Source organism: Eschrichtius robustus, chromosome 4, assembly GCF_028021215.1.
Source record: "Eschrichtius robustus isolate mEscRob2 chromosome 4, mEscRob2.pri, whole genome shotgun sequence".
Lineage (NCBI taxonomy): Eukaryota > Metazoa > Chordata > Mammalia > Artiodactyla > Eschrichtiidae > Eschrichtius > Eschrichtius robustus.
Window position 1 is genome coordinate 122,678,683 of NC_090827.1, and position 25,540 is coordinate 122,704,222.

Sequence of the window (25,540 nt, forward strand, 5' to 3'; positions counted from 1 at the left end):
TGAGAGCGATGAAGTATTATGCCCCAGATCAATCATTTGAATCATACAGATTTGTTTCTAAACCCCAGGATTCTGAAAACTGTAAAGAAAATAGTGGATAGCAATGAATACAGTGAGGGTTGCTTGGTACCGCAGCCTCTACCATACGTGACAATTCAGTCTTAAGTGATGAGAAGAAGGGATCCAAAAGTCCCCACCAATTTGCACTCACAGAGTTTTGGAAACAAATGGTAGGGAACGAGTTCCAAGAAGAACCAGCGATGGATTAAAATAATCCATCTATTGGTGGCACGGGCTAAAAGAATTGCTGGTTACCAGGGAGAAAACGGGGCCCCCTCTTTCACATACAAAATCAAGTGGGATGTGGGCAGCCTGTCAATTTCACAGCATCATCAAAAATAGACGAGCAGTTACTATTTGGAGTTATTGGTTGAAATACAGAGAATAAAAATTGATAGCTCTCATGAAAGGACTGCCGATACTTTCAAGACTGAGGTCGGAAGGGGCCTGCAATAGCTGTTTCATATTTCCATTGGTCTAACAGCTGTGGTTAAACCCTAGGGTGAGTTACCGATGCTTCTTTACTGAACCCTAATCTCATGTCTTTCCTACAGTCCTCAACTCACCCCCATGCCTTGAGGACATGTGGACCACGAGAGGAAGGAATTTTTATCTCTCCGTATTTCAGATAATTCTGTGCTTGCAAACAGGCCTCTCCAGAATAAACTTCTAGTACTTTTCCATGTTATTCATTTTGTTTTTTTCAGCCGATCTACAATTGTGGTTACTGCGGTTACTTCATCTTAATAATGGATGGGATGTCACATCATCTGATGCATTCCAGATTACGCAATTAGGCAATTTTATTAAAAGTTAGGTCTAAAGGTTCTTTTAAGGATTCGATTTTTTGTTCAAAATCTTATATATTTTTTTAAACCCTGCTAAACAAGAAGGATCCTTTAAGGATTTGTGAGGTAATACCAAAAGTTTATAAGCAAAGTGATCCTTAACTCAGCCTTAACTCAAAATAATCCTTAACAAATGCTTCAGAAGTTATTATACTTACATCCTAAATTACTGTGAAATCTCTTCGAGAACGCTCATGTTATTTCTCACACAAGTTTCAGAAAAGCTATGTTATTCCAGCTATTTAAATACTAATTCCTTTCGGTAAAATGATTTAAAATGCCTTATGTATCGCTGTTTTAAGTTGTTATAGCACCTGAACTACAAACATATTACTGAAGTCCTATTTTTGTCCAAACTCAAATATATTAATTGGATTACAGAGAATTAAAATTATGATTAAGGAATCTCAAGCTTAACATCAAATTATTGAAAGGGCATGCACCAAAATGTTAATAGCAAATATCTGTGGGTAGTGAGATGAAAGGTTTTGCATTTGTGCTTTTCCGTGGTTTTCAGTTTTACGAACAGAGAATTCTCACTCTTATAAGTAGAAAAAATTATTTACTAAAACTATGACTACTGGATAGCATTTCCAACTGTAAAGAAGCAAAGGCTGTCAAGTGGACGGTAGTTCTGGGAATAGGAGAGGCCACTGCTGCCTGGACTTATATTAACATGCAGCTCCCTTCAGGTATCACATTGGGGACAGTCTGGGTCCTCTAAAAACTTACTACATTTACAACAAACTGTACACTTTTCTCCTATTTGGACTAGATCATTATAGGAGGAGTGGATTTTTTTCTTAATTTGGAAGGCGAATCTGGAGCAGTAGAGAGACCTGCAGGTCTGTGCCATCCCCAGGTAAGGAAGGAGGGGTCAGCCTGCTAGAGGGCAAAGTGCCACCTGCAAAGCAGGGTGATGCTTGTTCGCCTGGCTTTCCTTGCTAAACTCCTCTGCCAGTAGCTCCAAATTCTCCCTCATAATGGACATTAAAAAATATATTTTTTTAAAAAGTAAAATATCATGAATTTAATCAATCTAATTATTATCTTCCTGGAAATACTTGAAAATCCACATTGTTCCTGGATTCAAGGGAAAAGCAGAAAAAATATCCTATTTCCCCCTTGGGAAAAAAGACTTTCCAAAAAAGGCAAGGAAACTTACTAACAATTGTTTACAAACCTCTCCTCTTCATTTCCCTTTTCCATTTTGAAAAGCTAACAATTCATTCAACACCTACTTGGACACTAGAGACACAGCAAAAACTCAGACAAAAATCCCTGCCCTCATGGAACTCAAAGTTGAGTAGGAGGGGAGAGAGAATGAATAAGATTAGCAATATATATAGTGGGCTGGAAGGTGATACGTGTCAAGGAGAAAACTAAATCAGGCAAGGACAGTGAGGAGTGAGGAGGGGGGATATTGTGATTTTAGACAGGGAGGGGAAGGTGAAATTTGCGCAAAGGTCTCAAGGAGGCGACGGACAAGGCGTTAGAATATTGGGCAAGGAATGTTCTGGGCAGATGGGGCGGCAAGTGGGAGAGCCCTGAGGCAGCAGCTTTGCTAGCATGTTTGAGGAACAGCACAGCTGCCACTCTGGCCTGAGAGAGGAGAGAGGCGAGAGGAGGAGAGGAGGAGAGGTCAGAGAGTAACAAAGGCCCCACTGTGTAGTGCTCTGCAGGCCTCTGGAAGGCTCCTCCAACTCTATGACGTCAATCCCGGATTTCTTGAAGCACATTTCTACTTCTACAGGTGAAGCCTGCTGATACTAAAGGAAGACTGGACTGGGGTGTGTCTGTGGCAATTGATACAAGAAATATAAAGGGCGAACAAGTGGAATGAATTAAAATGTCGATTACACGTGACTGGAGAAGTGGCCAAGTGTGAGATTTTTATTCATTAATTCAGAAACTGTGTGTGTGCCAAGGCGTTCCAGGAACAGCCAGACACAATTCTGGCTCCAAGGAACTCAGATGGGCTCTCAGGGGGTACATGGGTAAGGCAGCCTACAGCCTGGTTAAATGATAATGAACAACAAGGTCGGTAGAAGCTGAGATATGGGCTGAAATGATCAGAGAAGCCTTTATAGAGAAGACATCCTAAATTAAGATGAATAAGACTTAAAGAAAAAAAAAATGGAGGAAGAATGGAGAAAGAGGAGGGATAATAGGTTCAAAGACAAGAAACGAGTATGGGCAAAGTATGTTTGTTTTGGGGGCAATGGTCAGAGACATATGTCGGCTTGAATGGAACGTTTGCAGAGGGCAATGGTGAAAGGTCCGTCAAGGAAAGACTGTAATTTTTTACGGGCAGGTTGAAGTTTCAACCTAAAGAAAAGGGCGTTTCAATTAAGGTTTAAACACAGAAATGATATGGTATGTGAGTAGCTTGGATGGAGAAAACATTTGGGAAACAGGAATTGGTGGTTTGTAATACTTAAGATGTGAAGTGATGAAGGCCACGACTGGAGTGTCTGGCGCGGAAATGCAGATGAGACAGCTACTCGAGACGTTTAAGAAGAATTTTACAACTTGGTGACCAGTTGAAAGAGTTATTTTTATAGTATTTTGAATGACTTAAAGATGTTCACTAGGAAAATAGTGACAAATTTTGAGAAATTTTAAAGGGTTATCAAAAAGGCATCTGGTTGGGGCTTCCCTGGTGGCGCAGTGATTGAGAATCCGCCTGCCAATGCAGGGGACACGGGTTCGAGCCCTGGTCTGGGAGGATCCCACATGCCGCGGAGCGACTAGGCCCGTGAGCCACAATTACTGAGCCTGCGCGTCTGGAGCCTGTGCTCCGCAGCGGGAGAGGCCGCGATAGTGAGAGGCCCGCGCACCGCGATGAAGAGTGGCCCCCACTTGCCACAACTGGCGAAAGCCCTCACACAGAAACGAAGACCCAACACAGCCATAAATAAATAAATAAATAAAATCTAAAAAAAAAAAAAAAAAAAAAAGGCATCTGGTTTGAATATTTTAAATTCAAGTGATGATATGTCACATGTTTGGAAACATTATAGACAGAAGAGCAAGTTTCAGAGAAGAGGTCAATACTAAAAATAAAGATTTGTTAGGGGTAATTGGGCAAATGATGGTTGGAATTTTCCCTTTTTCTGTTTTATGAAGCCAACACAATTCTTCAGTGGGTTATAAACAGATTAACCGTATCATTTACCATTCAAAGTGGACCATTTTCCAGAGTGAAAGGGGAGCTGTTAATAATTATACCAAGACACTAGGCATAAAACTAAGGTTACCCAGAGCACACCAGGATGTACGGATTCTAGTTTATAGGTTCTATCTCACTTTAAAGGATGGAGAGTTGCCATTTCTTTATATAATTGCTCTTGGTTTTTCAAAATGAGTCAAGTGATTCAACTAGTGTCACAATAAATGGCCAAGAGAAAGGTTCCCAAATTATCCTTCCAGCTACACATACACAGTGAACTCAGGGTCGCCGTCAGAAAGCAGAAAACAAAAAACATTCTTAATTCCAACTATGAATCTGCCATTACTGGGGTGTGTGTTTGGATCAATAGGGTACAAAGTTTGTGTTTTGATATAAACTTACTTTGTTTATCGTACACCTGCATTTTGCCAGAATCTTATAAAATGACTACAATTGCTAGCTTTCTTTTCGTTGCTATCCACACTTGAATCAAACACAGTTATCTTTTTCTTATTTAACTTTTTTGTAATGACAAAGTCATACAGAATTAGTGGAAGCCTCCTTTGGACCCTCTTTGATCCCATCGCTCTCCCTGCCTCCCCAGAAAGAGATAATCACTAGCCTGAACTTTTTAAACATTGTTTTGATGCTATGGGTTATTAAACTTTTCATACGTGGTATCACATTCCCATGATTATTCATCAGCTTGCTTTTTTACTTCTCAGCATATGCTTTCTAGAAGTATCTTTTGCTTTGTTACTTTTGCCCTTTTGATGCTACATCTTAAAATGTGAAATTTATAATCTGTTATTGATAAAATAGCAGCTTTTCTCCTATGACATTTATAATTTATGTATCCATTTCCTTTATATCATTAATATCACTGTAATCATTATCTGTAATGTTGTTCTCTGTGGATTAAGGACCACTTCTGGCAACCATATAGCAAAATACGAGATACAAGGTGCTTGAGTATAAATTAAGTTCTGAAATTTGTCATTTTCAATGTTTCATCATTTTACAGGTCAATGATGTACTTAACTCCTTCAATATGGGTTTTTAAAGTGTCATATTTTTCTCATCTGAACAGTTTCAGTTGGTTTTATTATATATCCGTTTCTTTAAAAATAAGGCACTTGCCAATAATTCTTCTAATATTAAATATTGATGGGTGTGTGTATAAAACCACGAATAGATTTGATTAAATGCCATTCATCTGCTGCTCTGCTGTTAAACATACTTTTCTGAATAAGTCCTATGCTATATATAAGCTCTTTGTTCATGAAAATCTTACTAAATAAAGAAAAAGAGTAATTTTCTATTCATCTTGAATATATTTTATACTTAAGCCAAAGATGAAATTCAATGACAAAATTAAAATATGGCCAGGAAATAAAAATGAGTTTCAACAGGGAAAATTGCTGGTTAATAACAAGGCAAAAAGTCAAACTGTAAAGTGAGACTATCTGGCTTTGATCAAATAAAGCATAAAACAATTGAGGCCAGAGTGAATCACCAGGAAACAGGAATAAACAAATCTGAAGCAGGTGTGACTTTGGCCTCTATAAATAAGCAGCACAAAGTAATTAACATTAATGTGCACTGACTAGACAACCTGCTTTGACCTGCTCTGGGCCAGAGACCTAGAAGAAGGCTCCTTATGCTGCCAGTGAGAGGAAAACACTGCCAGACAGATACCTGGTAAAGGCTGCTTGAATGAGAAGCACGCACATCTGCACCCCATCTAGAAGGGTTTGAAGTTATTAAATCAATACATAGAAAGTCGTTTACAAATCAACTGAAGTAACCCAGGTGAGACGTCATAGCAACATGATTTAAAGACTTGGCAGTGTCTGGGAAGAATGGATGGTCGGCACCTTGAAGGGTTTGGTGCTGTTTGCCATAAGCAGCAGTCTCATCTAAAGGACTTACTAATTCAAGTTACCAGAAATTGTCTCAGAGTTTACCCTAAGGAAATATTCAAATATGTAGGGCCAAACGCCACCTGGAATTATCTCATCAAATAAGGAAATGCTTATCCTTGGGTTGGGTGGAAGTAGGCTGCTGTGCCCCACCCAGTCATATCCATAAAGACTAATTGACACCAGAAGCTGATGGCTTAGATCTAAAAGGGGAAGGAAGGTTTGCCGGTAATGAGAAGAAATTGTCAAGAAAACCCCAGAGAAATCATTCTCCAATGAAATAAACCCATGGCGGGCCTAGGGAAAACCTCACTTGATCATAGTCTATCTACTCCTTCAAAACGTATGACGGCTTTCAATAAATTAGATTGTATTCAGCCTGTATGAAGCCTGCTATCATATTCAGTCAACACCCAAAGGTAAAGAGAAAGAAAGAAAACATTCTACAGGTAATGCTCGCCAAATTATACAAAACCTCCCACTTCTTTCTGAAGCATAGCAGTAAGAAGTGAGGGTTTTCCTTTTTGCTTAGGGAGCCTACATATCTGATTTAATTTCCACCCAGTTGTCTCAGTTCATGAGTAAACACAGTTTGGAGTATCCGGAAACACGTCACAGTTGAGTCTCTAGTTACTATAAAGAGCTAATAGGCAAGCTTGAAAAGTTGGGGAAAAGACACTAGTTCTAAGCAGTAAAATATATTAAAAAATCTTTTCAGAAAAACCTTCGCCCTCTACCCCCACCCCCTCATTTCTAATTCCTCTAACAGAAAAGTTTGGTTCTCTTTCTCTTTCCTTCTTTTTCCAAATCCATGATATCACATCCTATTAGTAGTAAGGAGTGGGGAGTGGAGTAGATGTTTGGTCCTTAGCGTCCTGCTGAATTGCCTACCACCTAATGCAGGACTGTCTCTTGTGTAAGGACTTTGTATACTTCTGTATTAGACACCGTTTATAGGTGGATTTAAAAATTTGTGAATTATAGTGAGAGCCATTCAAAATTTTCTACAAAAACATATTCTTGTAAGAATGAGGTTATCTTATATGACCAAGATAGGAGAATTTTTATTAATACCCATCAAAACATCTATTTGTGAGAAGAGCTTATTTTTGATGCTTTATGTCAATTTCTTTCAAAAGCTATTTGGATTCTAAAATAAAGAGCAAATATCACTTGAGATTCTCTAGGCTGTGTATGAGATTGTATATGCATGTGTGTATATTTTAGAAAACGTTTTGAATGCAGAAAAGCACAAAGAATAATCAACAGCCAATATCCAGAATCGGGTTGTCAACATTACATTTGCTTCATTTGTTTTGAAAAGGAAGATAACGCATAGCAAAAAAAATTTAAATCCTCTTTGCTTCCAAATTACCAGCCCACTAGAACCAACCTCTACAAGCACTGAAATTTTTTCTGCTTTATTTTCCAGTAAATAGTAGGCATTCAATAAAAGCCTGTCTCCTCTGCCTTTCCATAGATGTAAGAATTGAGTATATTTTCTTCTAGTATCTTTTTAGATACTTTACAAATACTTAAATGTATTAATGAACAGCATGTTTCATGTCTAGGAGTAAAATTTACATAAATATTACATAAAAAATCATTCTGTATGTAGCCTTTTTCATTCAATACACTGTTGACCAGAAGTCTTTAAGCACAGAGAAACATCAATATACTCTTCCTAACATGGAACCATGGTCAATTGATACAACCATAGAATTCCATAATAATGTTTTCCAAATAACTGATTAGAATATTATGATCAATTTTTACAAGACCCTAGACAGTCCATGCTTGGATGCCTCTGTGTAGTTCCAGCTTTTAAACTTTTATACAAAACGTGGCTCTGAAGAGAGTAAAGTAACAAATAGAATTAAGGAAATGGAAGATGCAACAAGAACCTGTCAATCTAAAAAAGACATAGTAGTGTTAACAACTATTGCATATGCGTTGTGGGGTAAGTAAATGAGTAATTACTGGCTGACATTGGGAACTTGGATTTTGGCATAGGAGGAAGGAGAAATGAGGTAATTAAGTAAAAACTCTCTAGGCATAAATATGAATTGGAAGTATCAGTACTAACTCTGGATACATTTCTTTCAAAAAATAAATAATTTTCTATTATTTCTGCCCTGTGAAAGGCCTAGAAATAAGAACTACCTTAGGGACAACAGCCACCCCTAGTACTTAGAGAGTCATTTCTAAATGCTATCTCCCTTTCCCAAGGGAACTTGGGATGAACTTGGGATCCTTTGAGAAACGACTGGTTCCAGTTCTGGACAAGGAATAGGCAACACGCTTGGCCTGCAACAGCTGGTCATCCCTGCCGCCTGCCCCCATACACACACAAACATGCACACACATACACAACGTCAAGCTATGAGCACTACTCAGTACATGGACAAGAATTCAGGAGCCAATCTGAAGAAACTCCCACCGGCCAAACATGGGATAACTCAGCATCTAAAAGAATAATAGCAATGGACTACAATACATCCACTCCAAATTCATCTCAAAATCATTGACATGTAAAAAAGTATGAATCTATGAGTTCTTAACGATACTTTAAAAAACCCATTATTCACATGCTAACAAATTTTTTTTTGAAACTGCTAAATATGACCAAAGAATCAAGCATTTATCCTGCCTTTGCTACACTAACTTCCTGTAAAAAGTTCTGTCAAACATTAAACCTAAATATAATAAAATTTCTAGATCTAACTAACAACTAACAAAGAACACAGGGGACAGAAGAATATGTCCAGTAACATCCAGTCTGGGGAAAACTCTAAAAGGCAAACGATTTGGATTCTCCAAAGGATGGATTGTGAGTGGGAGGAGGGACTTGGAGAGGAAGGAAGAAACCTCTTAGTTTAAAGAAATCAACCAATGGAAATGTGTGAACCTATCTGGATCAGGATTGTTTATTTTTTTTAGGTCCTTATTAGTTATCTATTTTATATATAGCAGTGTGTATATGTCAGTTAGGTCAGGATTCTTAAAAATAAATTGTAATAAAAAAGAACCATTTATGAGACAACTGGAGAAACTGGAACACTCAATAATAAAGAATTTTTACTAATTTAGATGAGATAATGATACTGTGATCGATTTTTTAATAAGACTATTTTTAGAAATGGTATCATTTCATTCAGAAATATTTGAGTCTGTATTACTTCCAAATAATTTGGGGACAAGGGAGAGGTTGGTAGGGATATAGATGAAATAAGATTAACACTGTTGATAACTGTTTAAGCAGGGTAACAGGTGCATGGGGGTCCTGGAACTCTCTTCTCTGCTTATATGTGTTAAGGTTAAAAAAAAAACAAAAACAAAAGATAAAGACTCAAGGGATGTTGAAAGATCTGTAAAATGCTGAAAGGCATCATTAGCATAATTTTTTCCTCATATATCAAAACACTTTAGGTGAGGCGTACTCTGTGAACCTTCAATGTAAATAAAAATGAAAATGCTGCTTTGTATTAGAGAATTCCAACCTGATACATATTGAAATGGAAGGAGTCTTTAGTGATAGAGTCAAATCACAAGTACCTCAAGTGTTGCGCCCTACAAAATGCACCGAAATAAAGAGTGCATGCGGTAGTAGCAAGCAAAGGAGTGTTTCAGTTGCAGGGAGCCAACCTAATGGAGATGTACAGATCATCAGTTTGCAAAAATCCTCCTCCTGCCTGATCATCTTTAATAAGCCTTAAGTGACTAATGAGAGGCTTTTAATGATACCATCTATTTCTCCTTAGCGGTAGAACAGTTAATATGTAATATGAAAAAAGTAGAAATGCTCCTAAATATTAAAATGAATAGGTTTTTATCCTGTAGCATATCTGTCTATACCTGCTCCCCTACACCCCAAGCCTAGTTATCAATTTGCTGGTTTTGACAAGCAAAACACAAATAGAACAGGTGCCTTTGTTAGCAGTGAAGGTAAATTCCGGCACCTGTGTGGACACCAGCTGTGTGCTAATTCGTCTTATGATTGCCAAATCACCAAATATTACAAAACTAGGAATGTTCCTTCAGGCTTCCAGGTGTGGGTCTGGATGTTGGCTGGCAGATGTCCCTGGAGAGACCAGGCCTGGTCCTGACAGCCTCTATGATGAGTTTTATCCAGTGCAAAGTAAGACTTGGCTGCATAAGCATATGCCTGCGAGTCAGTTCAGGCAGTGGGGGTGGGGGAGGCTTTGGGGGATGCGGAACAAAAACATTCTCTGGTCTGGTGATACTAACACAGACAGGTGTCCAGCGTCTGGTCACACGCCTGAAAGCCATTTTTGATTAAGTACTAGTCAGTAACAGCATGCCCACCGCATTGGAACCCTACTCTACCATACACTTCCACAGTTTACTGCCGTGGCTTTCCATTTAGCCCTTCATCTATACTTATATGACAAAAATAATGGAGTTGATGCTTTGCTTCTAGTCCTAAGACATAAACTGAATTACTGCATAAACAGTTTGGACAAGAAAGGAGATGGCCTGAGAGCTCTCAAAATTAGAGCCTGAGTACAGTGTGGTAAGTTTGGTTGCAATGAAGGCTTTCCCTCTGGACACGGGTTTATTTTACACCCTTAATAATCAAAAATATGAGATGTATGATAAAATGTTCGATTGTTGCTTCTTTCAGTGGAGTCTGATGAAATGGATGGATTTTATTTGGAAAATGAAAAAACAAACAAACAAACAAAAAAACCTACCTGAAGACTGCAAGGGTCAGAGACCAGAGCACTAATGGCTTCCTCAGTTCAAACTTCGCCCGTTTGTTCATTAGGTGCCGACCACCGAAGATAAAGGCAGCATACAGAGCGGAAAACAGGAAAGATTTCTTCCTATGAACAAACAGAAAACCAAAATCTTATGAAATAAAGATCTTTAAGCAATTATTTTTATTCATTAGAATTTTATATTTATTCATCATTCATCCACTTTTATACCACTCTCCTCTTGGTAAGCACCAAAAACATATTCTTGGGAATGTGCCCCCTTCACTGAAGAGAGAATGTTTATCCACTTGGCAACATGGCGGCTGTTGAATCCTCTCCTGACAAATTAGGTCATCTGGATTAACCAACCCATATCAGGATAGATAGATTTTCTTTTTGGGCTCTATAACTATAAACATTTCAACAACATAGCACTGAAGTAAAAAAGAAACCTTTTCACTGAGAGAATTATTTTTCAGAGTTTGGTGGACCATTTAGATAGATGAATTTTTAAAAAGGAATTATTTTTATTGGAAATAAAATATTAAGTGACAGAGTTGTGTCCTAGGACAAGAAGGCCTTTTAAAATGGCATCTTCCTAATAGGCTAATGATACTAAAAAATGATTTTGGAGAAATACTTGATGATTTGAAACACTAAAGTCAAGCTACATGACTTAAAGCCCCCCCAAGATGGATTCCTGACATCTTCTCCACCAAGGGAGGCAGGTATTAAATTTCAGTATTATCATTAATAATAGGCCTGTCAGACATCATACAATGCAATAAGAAGAACACAGAACCACCTACAGTACAGTGGCCCAAAACCTTGAGCTTGAATCTCATCAAATATCTGATTTTACTACCTGCTTATAGCAAAGATAGGGGATAAAGCCAAACTTTGGACATTCTGTAGGACAGCTGAATTTATTTCTTCAAAATGTCAGTGGTAAGAAATCAAAATCTGGACTGTTCTAGATTAAAAGTGACTTGAGAGACATAACAATCAAAGGTAACATGCAGAACTTTTTTGGATCCGTATTTGAACAAACCAATTGTTTAAAAAAAAAATCTTTAATAAAATCAGAAAGTTATCAGTCATAATCTTAAAAGCTCTTATCAGTTAATATTTATGGGTGAAATTATATGTCTTGGATTTGCTTTAAAATACTCTGGGAAACAAACAGAACTCAAGCAATATTAAGAATGGAGCGACAACACAAGATTAACAAAAAAGATAATGGAACACAGGGGCCCATTAGTCCTTTTCTCTTTTTGTTAGTCAGATTTAGGTGGGACTTTCAGTCAGGAAGGTCTAACTAAATAAAATCTGCATGTCCTGCTGGTTTATTATTGTACCAAGGAGAAGTGAACAATAGTATTGATAATGCCATAAAGAACAAAAAACACAAAGCTTTTGTAGACTTTGATTCAACAGAAAGTAACAGAGGCTGTGTAAATAACTGAAACATCTGAGTATACATTCTGATATGATAAAGCAATGTTTCTTTTAAAATGGGTATTCTTCACTCAGATTAAAATGGAAAGGGCTGAAAAATAAGTTACAAGATATAATAATACAAAAAGCAAAATGCATTAACCTGAAGAGCATTACTTGTAAAAGGCTTCATATTTTTTCCCCTAACCACTACCATGTATTGCTGACTCATGAGGGATCTTATTATTTACAGAAGCATCACTCTTCCTCCAGTGAGTGCAAGTGACCTACCTGGTGAACCCCACCAAATAAAGCAGTGATTCCCGAAATCAACTGGTAAATAGTGTCAAATAAATCACTTCCACTGAGTGTTGCAAACTTTTGGAAACACAAGACCTGACACACAGTAAGTGCTTAATAAATACCTGTTGAATGATCACGATCTTGGCATATCAAATTTTCTAATAGGGGCAAATATTTATGCACCTGGGCACATGGGGGCTCAGTGAACACTAACTGAGTAAATGAACAGTTGTGCTTTCCCAGCAATGTCTTAATAACTAAAGAATAAAATATTCAGAAAAAAACATACCATCCATTTTCTTCCTCCAGAAAGAAAGAGACTATTTCTATATTTCAAAGAGAAGTGGAAATGAGACGATTTTATGGAAACTGTAACTATTGAACATTTCAAGAAGAGAGTATTTTTGGCCATAACTATATTTATTGCTTTACTTCTTTGAAGTTTGCAAGTGTATGGCATTACTTTAAATGTCAGAATCACTGCATTTACATGCATATAAGCAAGGACTCACTCAAGAAAAACAAAATTTATGAAGTTAATGTAGATAATAGTAATATGAAAAAGTATATATTCTTTTCTAAATTATAAAGGTAATGATAAGTGACAATAATCATGGTATTATGATTTAGGGAGTGATTCCTGTGGGTAGAGATAGTGCTAAAAACCTTTGTTATTTAATCCTCCTAATCATCCTTAATGTAGGTAAAACATTATCTTCATGTTATGGCTTAGGAACCTGGCTTAGAGGTTAAGTCGCCTCAGATCTCCCTGCTCGCCTGTGGTAAACTTTTGGAGGAAAGAAGGGTGTGTCTGCTATGTTATAAGAATTCTTTAAACCCTCCTTCTGACTTGCAAGGCTATTGTGCAACTTTGCGGCACAATGTTTAACTGTGAAAAGATGAAGAGAAATCTCTACAGGTTTGTTTCAACTGTCATATTTTCTGGGCATGGAACACTTTGATCACAATCTTCTTCACCTCCTGGATAACAAATTCACTATATATACCACTGAAAACTCTTCCTTACAATTATTTATCATTCTTTCTCTTGCTCAGTCAATCTAATTTCAAGTTTGGTTATAGTTAGATTAATTACATACTTACAGTTATGAACCAAGTTAAATGACTGTCCATATGATCCTATCATTCTAGCCTAAGGGAAAAATAATGTGCCTTGAAGAACCAACAAAAGAATAAAACTCTTCTCTCTGTATTTCTTCCTCAAATTTCTTCAGTTCTAGAATGAGAATTAGCCCTAATGGACTACTAGCTTCCTGGCAAGGACCATTCTTTTTTGCATGTTTTCTAAAGAGCTCTTTAAGAATCTTCAATTCCACACAACTAGGACAAACAAGTCAATCAACATAAACATGCAGAATCTGAGAATTGCGAGGGACAAATTTCCTTGTTCTACAGAAGAGGAAATGGGGGGCGGGTGCTGATGACATTGGTTGCTCAGGGTCACGTGGCCACATACTGCATATTGGTCAAAACTACCAAAAATTGTAATGGCCGTGATCAAGCAGGTAGGTAAACATAAATCAATTCTCTAGGCTACATCTGGGTCACAGGCAGTCAATAATAGGAACTGATACTTGTTTAATTATAAATGCTATAATAAAAATAAGTTACTTATTGTATCTTATATAAATCTTCCACTATGGTGAAATTTAAATAATGCTTTGGCAACAGTGGATGGACTTGGAAGGCAGTATGCTAAGTGAAAGAAGTCAGATAAGAAAGACTAATACTGTATGATATCACTTATATATGGAATCTCAAAAATACAACAAAGTAATGAATATAACAGAAAAGAAGCAGAATCACAGATATAGAGAACAAACTAGTAGTTACCAGTGGGGAGAGGAAGGGGAGCGGCAATAAAGATGTGAGAGAGCAGGAGGAACAAACTATTGGGTATAAGACAGGCTACAAGGTTGTATTTTACAACACGAGGAATATAGCCAATGTTTTGTAATAACTGTAAATGGATTGTAACCTTTAAAAATTGTATTAAAAATAAGTAAATGTACAAAAAATAAAAAAGGTAAATAATGCTTTGGGTTAATTTAGAACTAAGCTTAGGCTTCTTCTAAAAGAGGGAGTCATCTAAGGAAGCATTAACTCTTACCTCTTCAATTGAGTAACCAACATTTATCATTTATAGTTGAATGTTATGCTTTTTCCATTTTACTTAGAAGAAAATTTTTCTTTAGCCAAATGGGTGATTTAAACTATCTTTCCATTCTGGTATCTCTTTGGTAAAGGTTCAGTTATAGTCAAGATGAATAATGACTTGCCGCTGGCCCACTTACTATTTAATGTGGATAGATGACTTCCCTAAAGCTTCAACAGTAATCCAATAATACTTCATATTGTGACAGGCCTCCATAGCTGGGTATAATGGTGACACTACATTGTTTTATTACCAGATAACTAGCAATTTCTACATGGTATGGACTCTTGTTTAGGAAGTCTTAAATGCACAATCATATAGCACAACCTTTAACTGTAGGTACTTAATAAATACTTTTCAGGAGGTGATTCTGTAGCTATAATTATGAAGTAACCAACCAAATAAGGATCACCCAAATGAAATACTGATACGCTTTGAGCTTGTCATGCTTGTATTTACCCTTTTTTCCCCTTTTACTTCTGTCATCAATGTGAATAATGAAATAATTAGTGAATGTGAATAATAATTAGTCCATAATTAATCAAAACAATGGTTTATCTTTTATCTTTAAAGAGCTGGATTTCTTTATCATGGTACTTCGTTCCAAAACATTCTTAGATGCTTTTTCTATTCTGACCTATTCTGAGTAGCTGCTTATGATTTGTATTTATTGTTCTGTCTAACAACACTTCTTAAAGGGTATGTATATATTCAAATGCTTTTTTTTTTTTTTTTTTCCAACTCCTGGGATTCCACTGAAACCAGTACCTAGTAACTAGAGTCCCTTAAAGCTCACATCAAGATCTCTGCCAGGTGACCTGCACTCCTTTGGAAGTTAGACAAGTTTATCTGAGAATGGCAAAACTTTCATGTGGGTAGCATTTCACATAGGATAATTGCTAATGAGCACCTTGGGGAGATGACCTGAGCTCCTTTATGTCAGTGACCTTGTTTTTACGGCTACTGTGTATGTGTGAGACACAAGTAGTTGTGAAAGGGAAAATTAAGCTGTGAGGGAAAAAAGGAAAGAAAAGAAAAGGAGAGCTAAAAGCATCTCCTACTTTGGCTGATCTACCTGGTACACAGAAAGTTTCCACCTTTCTATGTGTGAAGAGTGTGAAGCTGAGAAAGTATGTTACTCAGTAAGGCCACATCTCTTTTAAGGTTTCTCCTTTAGTTCCGTTGCTGATTCAAGTCAGAAAATAATTCAAGGTTCTGAAACTAGTTATAGGACACATATGAAGACTGTAAAAAACCAATGAACAGAAACCTCAATTAAATAGCGTCAGGAGACCAGAAGGGGGAGCTCTCCTGCCCCCGACCACAGCAGAGCCCAACAGGAAAAAGAAAGACGCCTCTTCTTCCGTGGCAACAACTCAGCCAATGAAAAGCCATGGACTCTGTTTACTACTGCCCTCCCCACTTCCCTTTCCCCTCTATAAAAGCCGTCCTCCTTTCCTTCCTCTGTGGTGACTTGCACGTGGCTTGCCATGGTTGTAGACCCCAAATTGCAATTCTCTGCTGATCCCCAATAAACCCATCTTTGCTGGAGAAATATCTGGTCATCTATTTGTGTGAGGTCAACAAGACCCAGAGACTGAAGGAAATACACTGCTTTTTGCCAACAAGATACTCAGTGGATGTGTATGGTGGTTAAAATTTGATAAGGGTATAAAGGAAGGTTTTCTGGTGAGGGAACCCGAAGTTGTGCTCCTGGAGCTCTAGCCAGGGCTGGACTGTGTCACTTTCTTGAGAATTCCACCAAGACTTCATAGAGGCATTTTTCTATATTAAAAATAGTGGAAAATTTTCAGCAGTTTTTATTCATAAGTAAATTATAACTGGGAATTAACTCTGTGCCCAGAAATTCTGACAAAGAATAGTTTTGTGAATAATAGTGGAATATGTCCATAATTAATACAAATGAATGGTGACTTTCTAATTGCAAGACAAGCCATGACTGAAGAAAAGGGTGTTATTCTAATCTGTTATGTTTGACCCAGCAAATGATGTGTGATTTCTGAGCTTCTTTGAGTTGTAAACACCTCTGCTTCTCATCCTGCTTTCCCCTAGATGCTAATTTAAAGATCACAGGTTCTCTTTGTTTAAGGTGAGAAAACCATTCTTTTGTAATTCAGTCTGTCTATTGCCAAAGTAGGTCACAATCAAAGTAGAGTTACGTTAATACAATGGATTTAATGACATGGCTACATAGCCTTTCTAGGAAAGTACACTCCTCTTAGGACAGACTGGTTGTAGAATGTTGCTTGTATGTTTCCTGTCAACATATCTTTTTTCCCCTTGCCACTTAAAAAAAGAATCTTGATAAATTCTGTTTTCTTGTTGACTTTCTTTTTACAATTGGAAATAAGATCTTTGGGGAGAAAATACTTTCAAAATGTGTAAAAAAACACACACAGCTCCATAAAAAATGCCATCTCTCTAATACTTAAATTGGCCAGATACCAATTAATTACCTTTGTTTCCCTAGATACTTTCAGTTGTTGATGAAAAATGCTGACATCCATCCATCCATCCATTCAAAATTTAATCTTTTTCATTTGCAGTGTGGTTAGTATGCCATTGAATGGGGAAAAAAACATCCCTATGAAGGAGAAAATTCTGCCTCTACTAATCTGGTTAGAAAGACAGGAAAAAAATGTGTGTTGGTGCTTTGATGTGGACCCTTTAGGCTTTGGATGGCTGGACAGCGGCAAGTGATCTTGGCTGGGAAGAAGCAGTGGTGTTAGGCCTGAGCTAAGCCAGGAGTGTATCAGATCAGGCAGATGCTTTGGAGTGGGGAAAGCCAGGTTGGAAGTGTAGGGGAAAGTCACAGTGTGTGGAGTTCTGAAAACTGCAGCAGAGTTAGGACTGCATCTTAGCTCAAGGTTGCAATAGGTTGTAAGGTAGGTGGCCAGTTATTTGTTACCACTTATAATTAAAGTACAGTACTGAAATTCATGGCTTAATTTTCTTTTCTTTCCTCCTGCTTTAAAAAAAAAAAAAGAATAGATTCACTCATGCATATAACATTATGTGACTCGGATGCAAGAAGAAGGGGGAAGAATGACAGGTAGTGATTCCACAACGAGAGAGATGGAGAATGCTGCTTTAAGCCGTGGAGAGCACTAAAAGTCTTGGAGATGGGAGAGGGCAGAATAAAAAAAAGATATGCTCACAGAGAAATTTGGCATTAATTACTTCTATTCCAGCGGGCAGATGTGGCTGAAGTTTGACTCTACTACTGTAAGTCAAAACATTCTGGCATATTCCTCACAACTTACACTGTCAGCATCTGTAGCCGCAGGAGTTACTGAAGCGCATGTATGAACTGAAGGATCTTCTTTAATGAATTGCTGCTCTTCCCAGGAATTATCAGATGGGACCTTCTTTAAATTTTTATTTAAGAATGAATATTCTGGGCTTCCCTGGTGGCGCAGTGGTTGGGAATCTGCCTGCCGATGCAGGGGACACGGGTTCGAGCCCTGGTCTGGGAAGATCCCACATGCCACGGAGCAACTAGGCCCGTGAGCCACAACTACTGAGCCTGCGCGTCTGGAGCCTGTGCTCTGCAATAAGAGAGGCCGCGATAGTGAGAGGCCCATGCACCGTGATGAAGAGTGGACCCCGTTTGCCGCAACTAGAGAAAGCCCTTGCACAGAAACGAGGACCCAACACAGCCAAAAATAAATTAATTAATTAATTAAATTAAAAAAATCAGCTATATTTCAATTTAAAAAAAAAAAAAAAAAGAATGAATATTCTCCTGTTCCGAGGAAAGTTTAGAAAATGGCTAGGCTAATCATGGCATTATGTCAGTCAAGCTGTGTCCTGAATTGTCACGTAGAGTAAAGGTCAGCTTTAATCCTGAAGTATTGAATCCTAGAGAGGTACAAGAATATTTTTGTTTTGGAAGACATGGTTTAACCTAATGGGTCAGGAAGAATCAATGCCAAAGTTAGAATCAAAGATTTCTGAGGATAGTAAATCAAAGAAAGAAAGAATTCTTTGACAGAGGTTTCTAATCTCCTTAAAAAGAGTAAAGCTTGCCACAATCTCTGAATAAAAATTTAGCCAAAAATGTATCAGTGGTCTTAATTAGACAAATCTCCTCCCACCACAAAGCAAACTTAAAATGAGCCCTGCACTGACAAAATAATTTCTAGCTTCTGTTTTGTTTGAGAGTATTGCTCTCAATATTCTCATCCCGATTCTTTGGGAATGATTGTCACTTCAAGCTACAATTTTCACGTAACTGTCTTATATAATACATCAGCTACTGATACTAGTCATGGTAAAACATTAACTCTAGCGGCCATAAAAAAGACAAACAAACAAACCAATATGTTCTGAACAGGAGAGGCAACATGCAGAAAGAGAATCCAGAAAGTAGTTTCATCAGCAATTCAGTTTCATTGTGCTAATGCCCTTAAAGAAACGTCCCTTGTTCTAAGGAAGAGAAAGCTTTCATCTGAATTTCCAATGAAGAAATGCTCACTTGTTGATTATTTTTAAATATAATAATAAAGATAATACAGAAAGCATACTATAATTCTGAAATGGCTCCTATTAAATAAGAGCAGTTGAGTGCCACCCCTGTCACCAGATTAAATTTTATCTCTTACAGCCTTAAAATCTACTATGTAATATAAATGAGGTATTAGTGATTTTTTTCCCCTGAATATGAAATTTTCCTGGGCCAGAAGTTGTACAACGTATAATCATGGGCTTGTGTCAAGGCTGCAAGCTTAAAGAAAAACGTCTTGTCATCCGCTCGAATGACCTGCTGACCATAGAAATATAAAATTAATATAAAATGTTAAAAATATAAAAATAAAACCGAGTCAAATATAAACATCTGCTTTCTGTTTGTCTTTATCCTGCAGAAGCCCAAATGTTCTGTAGATAATAGATTTATCTGAGAGCTGGAGACTAAAACCAGAAGTGAACAAACACTATAAAAAGCATATGATCATTCACAACGGAATGGAAACAGGATTTCAGGTTTACAAGATGAAATCCAATTCAGACAGAAAATGTTCCCAGATTTAAATCAAAATGACAGCTGTACAGATAACTATGTAAATAAGCATAAACATACCCAAATCTGAGAGCACTTTCTCTATACTCAAGGTCAAACTGTTTGAACTGAAAGATGATCCATTTCTGTTCTGTTAATTACCTCCTTCTATTTATAAAGCGTTTTAGTTGACATTCATTGCTTCAGACAACTTTAAAGAAGCTGGAAAACACTATCAAGGAAAAAAGTACATGTTTTCATGTTAACTATTGGGTGATTAAATATACCATTGCACTAACTTTCTCCTGGATATAAATTTTGAAAGGGTATTGGGGAAGCAATGAGAAAATATGTCCCAAACGCTATTTCTAGATTAGGGAGTAAACAGTTCAGCAATGATGAAGATTATTTCATGGTATAACTCATGGACACTTTTTTGTCACCAAATCAAATTTACATAATGAAACCTGAGTAAAAACTAGCAATGACAAGAGGAAGCAATGACATATTAGCAAGGTAGTAAAAATGGCAGACATTTTTTCACCCATGAGCTATCACCTAATTATCCAAGCAAAGACTATCAATTCCATTTTGCTCTTGAAAATAATAATACGGCAAGATTTTGATTAGAGTATTCACACTGCTACTTCAAAATCTGAACTCTCATTCAGTGACATAAATAAGGCCTATAGGCACTAGCTTTGAGAAGGTTGGTAATGAGGAAAACTTGCCTTACGAATTGGATTGTATTACTTTCCCACTGTTGCAGAAACAAATTCCCACAAATTTCGTGGCTTAAAACAACATGAATGTATTATCTTATAGTTCTGAAGGTCAGACGTCTGAAATGAGTCTTGTGGGGTTAAAATCAAGGTGTTCCCAGGGCTGCATTCCTTCTGGAGCTTCTGGGTGAAATCTGTTTCCTTGCCTTTTTGGGCCTGTCCAGATATTCCAGAATAATCTCCTCATCTCAAAGTCCTTACCTTACTCATATCTGCAAAGTCTCTTTTGCTCTGTAAGGTAAAATACAAATTCCAGGGATTAAGACATGGACATCTTGGAGAGACTATTATTCAACCCACCACATGGATTATCCTGAATAATAGGAAGGTCTAAAGCCCTTTTTCTATTGTGACATAGGAATCCCCTACAGATGGCAAACCTTCATCCTTTAATTTTGGTTTGCTAGATCCGAAAGCAGTCTCTTCTCTCCAACTCAAGAAAGCATTTTAGAATTCAAGGGGCTAAGAGTCACACTGTTATGGATTGTCCGGAAGCCACTCATAAATATATAAATTCACAAATGTCAGTACTTGAACTCGTATTAGTAACATACGACTTATCATATACTACCTTACAAGGGACTAGGCACCAAAGCTTAGGATTTCCACTGAAATATATGATATGTTAGAAATTATTAGCATGTATTCAGTTTATCCCGACTGGCACAGGTTCTAAAGTGCCATTTTATACTATTTTCAACAACAAAGATTATTTGGCTTGTGACCATCCTCTGTATTTCAATCTTAAAATATATGCTACAGGCTCCATCAAGTACATCTTCCTATTTGCAGCAATCCATGTGTTCTATACTTTATCACTCTTATGCTAAATCCCTAAAGAGGGAGCCTTCATCTCAAGTGGTCTAATGAACAGCAGCATTTGACACAGACGGTAACTCCCTCTTTTCTGTGACAGTTTCTTCACTTGGTTTCTGGGACACTGTATTCTCTTATTCCTTCTCCAACTTCACCATCTGCTCTTTTTTCATTCTCCTTTGCTGGCTCCCTCTTCATCTCCCCAGTCTTTAAAGTTTGCAGGGCTCTCAGGGCTCAATCTGCGGACCTCTTTTCTTTTCATCTACCCCAGTGGTTCTCAGAGGTGGTGATGATTTTGCCCCTCAGAGGATACAAGGCAATGTCTGGAGACATGTGCACAACTGGAGGAGGACTGGCTACTGGCAGCAAGTATGTGGAGGGCCTGCACGCTGCACAGGGCAGCTCTTCACAGCGAAGAATTATCCACCCCAAATGTCAACAGCGCCAAGGTTGAGAAACCCTGGACAAGAGAAATATAAAGAAAGAGATGAAGAAAAGAGAAATCGGAAAACGCAAGAGTGTGTGTTGAAATGTGATACAGCTTCGAAAAACATGCTCATTGCTTAGAATGACATCACTTTTGTTTCACATACGATCAGGCTGAATTGCTTCAAACCAATTCCAAGCACAGAGTAAATAAACGCCTGGTTTCAAATCAGCAGTTCCATTTAAAATTGAAAAGAAGACAAAACGACCAATTTCGAGCAATATTTCCTGTCATTATTCTAGAATTAGGTTCATTTCTGTCTACAATGGAATCATGGTCCAGCTGCCCTGTGAAGCCTGGAGTGATCAATTCTTACAAACCATATACCTGTTGCGATGCTACCCTTGCCAAGAAGATCATCCAGAATTGCGTTTTATAATATCTCTCCAGGCAACAGAAACGAATAACCTGGAATGAAGAATAGTCACTGCCAATACAACCCCCTTTTGAAGTAGAATTCCAGTTATTTCCATTCACCCCTTGAGTATAAGAATTCCATGGTTGCCAACCCTTTCCTAGCGCTGGATGGGGAAACGTTGTAAAAATACATTAGACTATCAGGACTTACACCTCTAATACTGATCTTACATGTTCTTAGCCAGTCTCTTCTAAATCATCAAAGTATGACAATTTGATAACAATAAAGGTTTCTCTGACACAAACCTATTAAAATTAAGGGGCTTCCCTGGTGGCGCAGTGGTTGAGAGTCTGCCTGCCAATGCAGGGCGCACGGGTTCGAGCCCTGGTCTGGGAAGATCCCACATGCCGCGGAGCAACTAGGCCCGTGAGCCACAATTACTGAGCCTGCGCGTCTGGAGCCTGTGCTCCGCAACAAGAGAGGCCGCAACAGTGAGAGGTCCGCGCACCGCGATGAAGGGTGGCCCCCGCTCGCCGCAACTGGAGAAAGCCCTCGCACAGAAACGAAGACCCAACACAGCCAAAAATAAATAAATTAAAAACAAACAAACAAACAAACAAATGTGTGTAAGCCTTTGAAAAGATTTCCAATTAAAAAAAAAAAAATTAAGAACAACTCTACTTTGTAAATCTCAGAACTATACAAGTAGGTGCTACCATATGCTAAAGGATGCCAATTGTAATGAACAAAATCAGTTGCACTGTTTTCTAAATCTTAGAACAAATTATTTGATTATTTTTATTAGTCACCCTCAGGCCTTTGGTATCCTGCATTTCTGCCATGCTGGGAGACACTGATCCTCTGATGATTGTGTACCAGGCTGAATGAGTTGAACAGGAAGCTGCTCTCTACTATGTGTGTGTCATCAGTTTCTACATGGGGAACCAGAATAAAAGCTGCCAGGGCTGCCAACACTGGTTTAGGAGCTTTTTAGCTTTATATCTGTGTTCATCATTTCCCACAGAGACTTTCACTTTGCTTTCTTTTTTTTCTTTTCCCCCCTTCAGTTACAGGATCGAAGCTAGGAACAATGATAAAAATTCCTCTTGGGGAAGATGTTTAATAGAAAAATCTCAAGGTCTATCAAACAAACATAGAAATGAAGAGTACAACTCCCATTTCTCCTGAAAGTGAAAGGGGAATTTGTTTCATTTCTAAAGTTTCTCTTTACTACTAGGTTGTGTGACAAGAATAATTTCTTCTTCACTTGCATGGCAGGTGAATCCTGAGACATGTCTAAGGTACGGCTGGGATTTATCAAGCATGGGTTCTGAGAAAAGAGATTCTTAAAATAGCAATGCCCAGAGCATCCTTTTCTTCAATCAGACAGTTTCAGAAGGAAGTAAAAGTGCTTAAGGAGAAGGGTGTGTATCTGACTCATGGCTTCTTTGAAAGCCTGAAGGTTAATGTGTCTTCCCATATTCCCAAGGGCATTCCCTTTGGCATTAAGAGGGACTGTGTCCTTGAGATTATTCACGGTGGCATGCACACACTGTGTTAATAAATAGCCATCACTCTGTAAACCTCAGCCTCTGCTTTCACTATTCGCTTTTCTTATTTGTCAAGACCAACTTACTAAGCAACAAGATTTGGGAGAAAGAATATTCTTTACTTAGCTATGTTTACACATAAAGGTCCCGCCTGCCCCACTCCCCATAAAAAACTAAAAAAAAAAAAAAAAAAAAGATTTGTCAAGTGTTTATTCAGGATGTATCTTTCAGGTCTTCCCTGGTGGCGCAGTGGTTGAGAATCTGCCTGCCAATGCAGGGGACACGGGTTCGAGCCCTGGTCTGGGAAGATCCCACATGCCGCGGAGCAACTAGGCCCGTGAGCCCCAGTTACTGAGCCTGCGCGTCTGGAGTCTGTGCTCCGCAACGGGAGAGGCCGCGACAGTGAGAGGCCCGCGCACCGCGATGAAGAGTGGCCCCCGCTTGCCGCAACTAGAGAAAGCCCTAGCACAGAAACGAAGACCCAACACAGCCATAAATAAATTAAAAAAAAAAAAAATGGTACCCATTCTCACAATTTAAAAAAAAAAAAAGATGTATCCTTCAGTCTAAAGCATTTTTGAGCCAATTTGAGAAATTCTAGATGCCTACATGCCTACATGCTACAACAACATTTAAAAGTTTTACTGAGCATCCACAGTAGATCTCTAGTACATGAATTTACTGCTCCACAATAGACACAAAGTTAACACTGGCTTGGAATGCACATTTGTGCACTGCTCCAGACCACTAAAATAGAATGTTTTTCAATTTGGTCAAAGTAATAATAACTTGTTTAACTGAGAACTTATTACATTCCAGGCACTGTTCTTAGTGTTTCAAGGACTTGTTATATACAATGTCTCATTTACATTTCAGAGAACCCGCGATCATGCCCATTTTGCAGACCAAGAAACTAAAGAACAAGGTTAAATAGCTGTACAGAAACCCAGAGACTTTCAGTGACAGTGCTGGGATTTAAACCTAGGCAGCCAAGTGTCAGCCCTGTGCCCTTAATCGCTACACTGGGTTCTTATCCAGAATGTTATAACTTCCCAGTTGGTTCTTTCAGCTATAGTGTATCATCACCTTTTCCAGCTCCCCATCATTCTTTCTGACATTCACAAACATAAATAATCACTTACTGTTGAAATCTATTGATTCTTCAAGAAAGTATTCCTTTAAGTCATATTCATAAGGCTATTGATTTTAACAGAGAGAAATAAATTGAAGAAGATAAACTAAAAAACAGTGCCCTTGCTTAAGTGGTCAAAGTCTCTGGAGAGTACATCTCAAAAGCCACTGCATGCTAGAAGCTGACTCCTTTTCCAATCTGATGTTTGCCTACTTTTTTTGTATACTGACAGGCATATTCCCTGGGTCACTTAATGGCTGGGCATACTTTGGCATATTACACAATTTTCCATGTGATTTCTTTGCAATCTTTGACATAGTACACAATTTGCTGCCTTTGTATCTTCCTACTTAGACTGATTTACTGTGTCCTAGCTGTACAAAAGGACTTGCCGTATTCCTGTGCTTTCAGATCATAGAATCTAGTATTGAAAAATTACTGAGGACACGTGTACAAGACTATATCTAAGAAAATGTAGACATTAAATCATACAAAGGCAAGTACTTTATATTTTCCAACTACCTTGGTTATTTAAACAGGAATGTCATTAATGTAGGTTATAGGCCCTAGAGAATTTTAACAGATTTGACGTTGTCTCCCAAACTATGTCTAAATGCTTTCAAATGATTCAAATTATCTTACCTCTGACTACTCTGAAATCATGTCTTATACCTTTTCCTGGAACATCCTATGCTACAGCCATACTGTGATTTTCAAAAGACATCACACCCCTTGCCCCACCTTGTCTTTCTTTAC

At 38.0% G+C, this 25,540-nt stretch overlaps 1 protein-coding gene across 3 annotated transcripts in view; it reads right to left on the minus strand.

Moving 5' to 3' along the window:
- ELOVL6 (ELOVL fatty acid elongase 6) overlaps nt 1-25,540 on the minus strand; it is a 137,288-nt gene that overhangs the window by 47,477 nt on the left and 64,271 nt on the right. For all 3 annotated transcript variants that reach the window (XM_068543307.1, XM_068543306.1, XM_068543308.1), the window contains one exon: nt 10,718-10,849. In XM_068543307.1, coding sequence (XP_068399408.1) covers nt 10,718-10,849 — 132 coding nt within the window. The remainder of the gene's footprint in view (nt 1-10,717; nt 10,850-25,540) is intronic.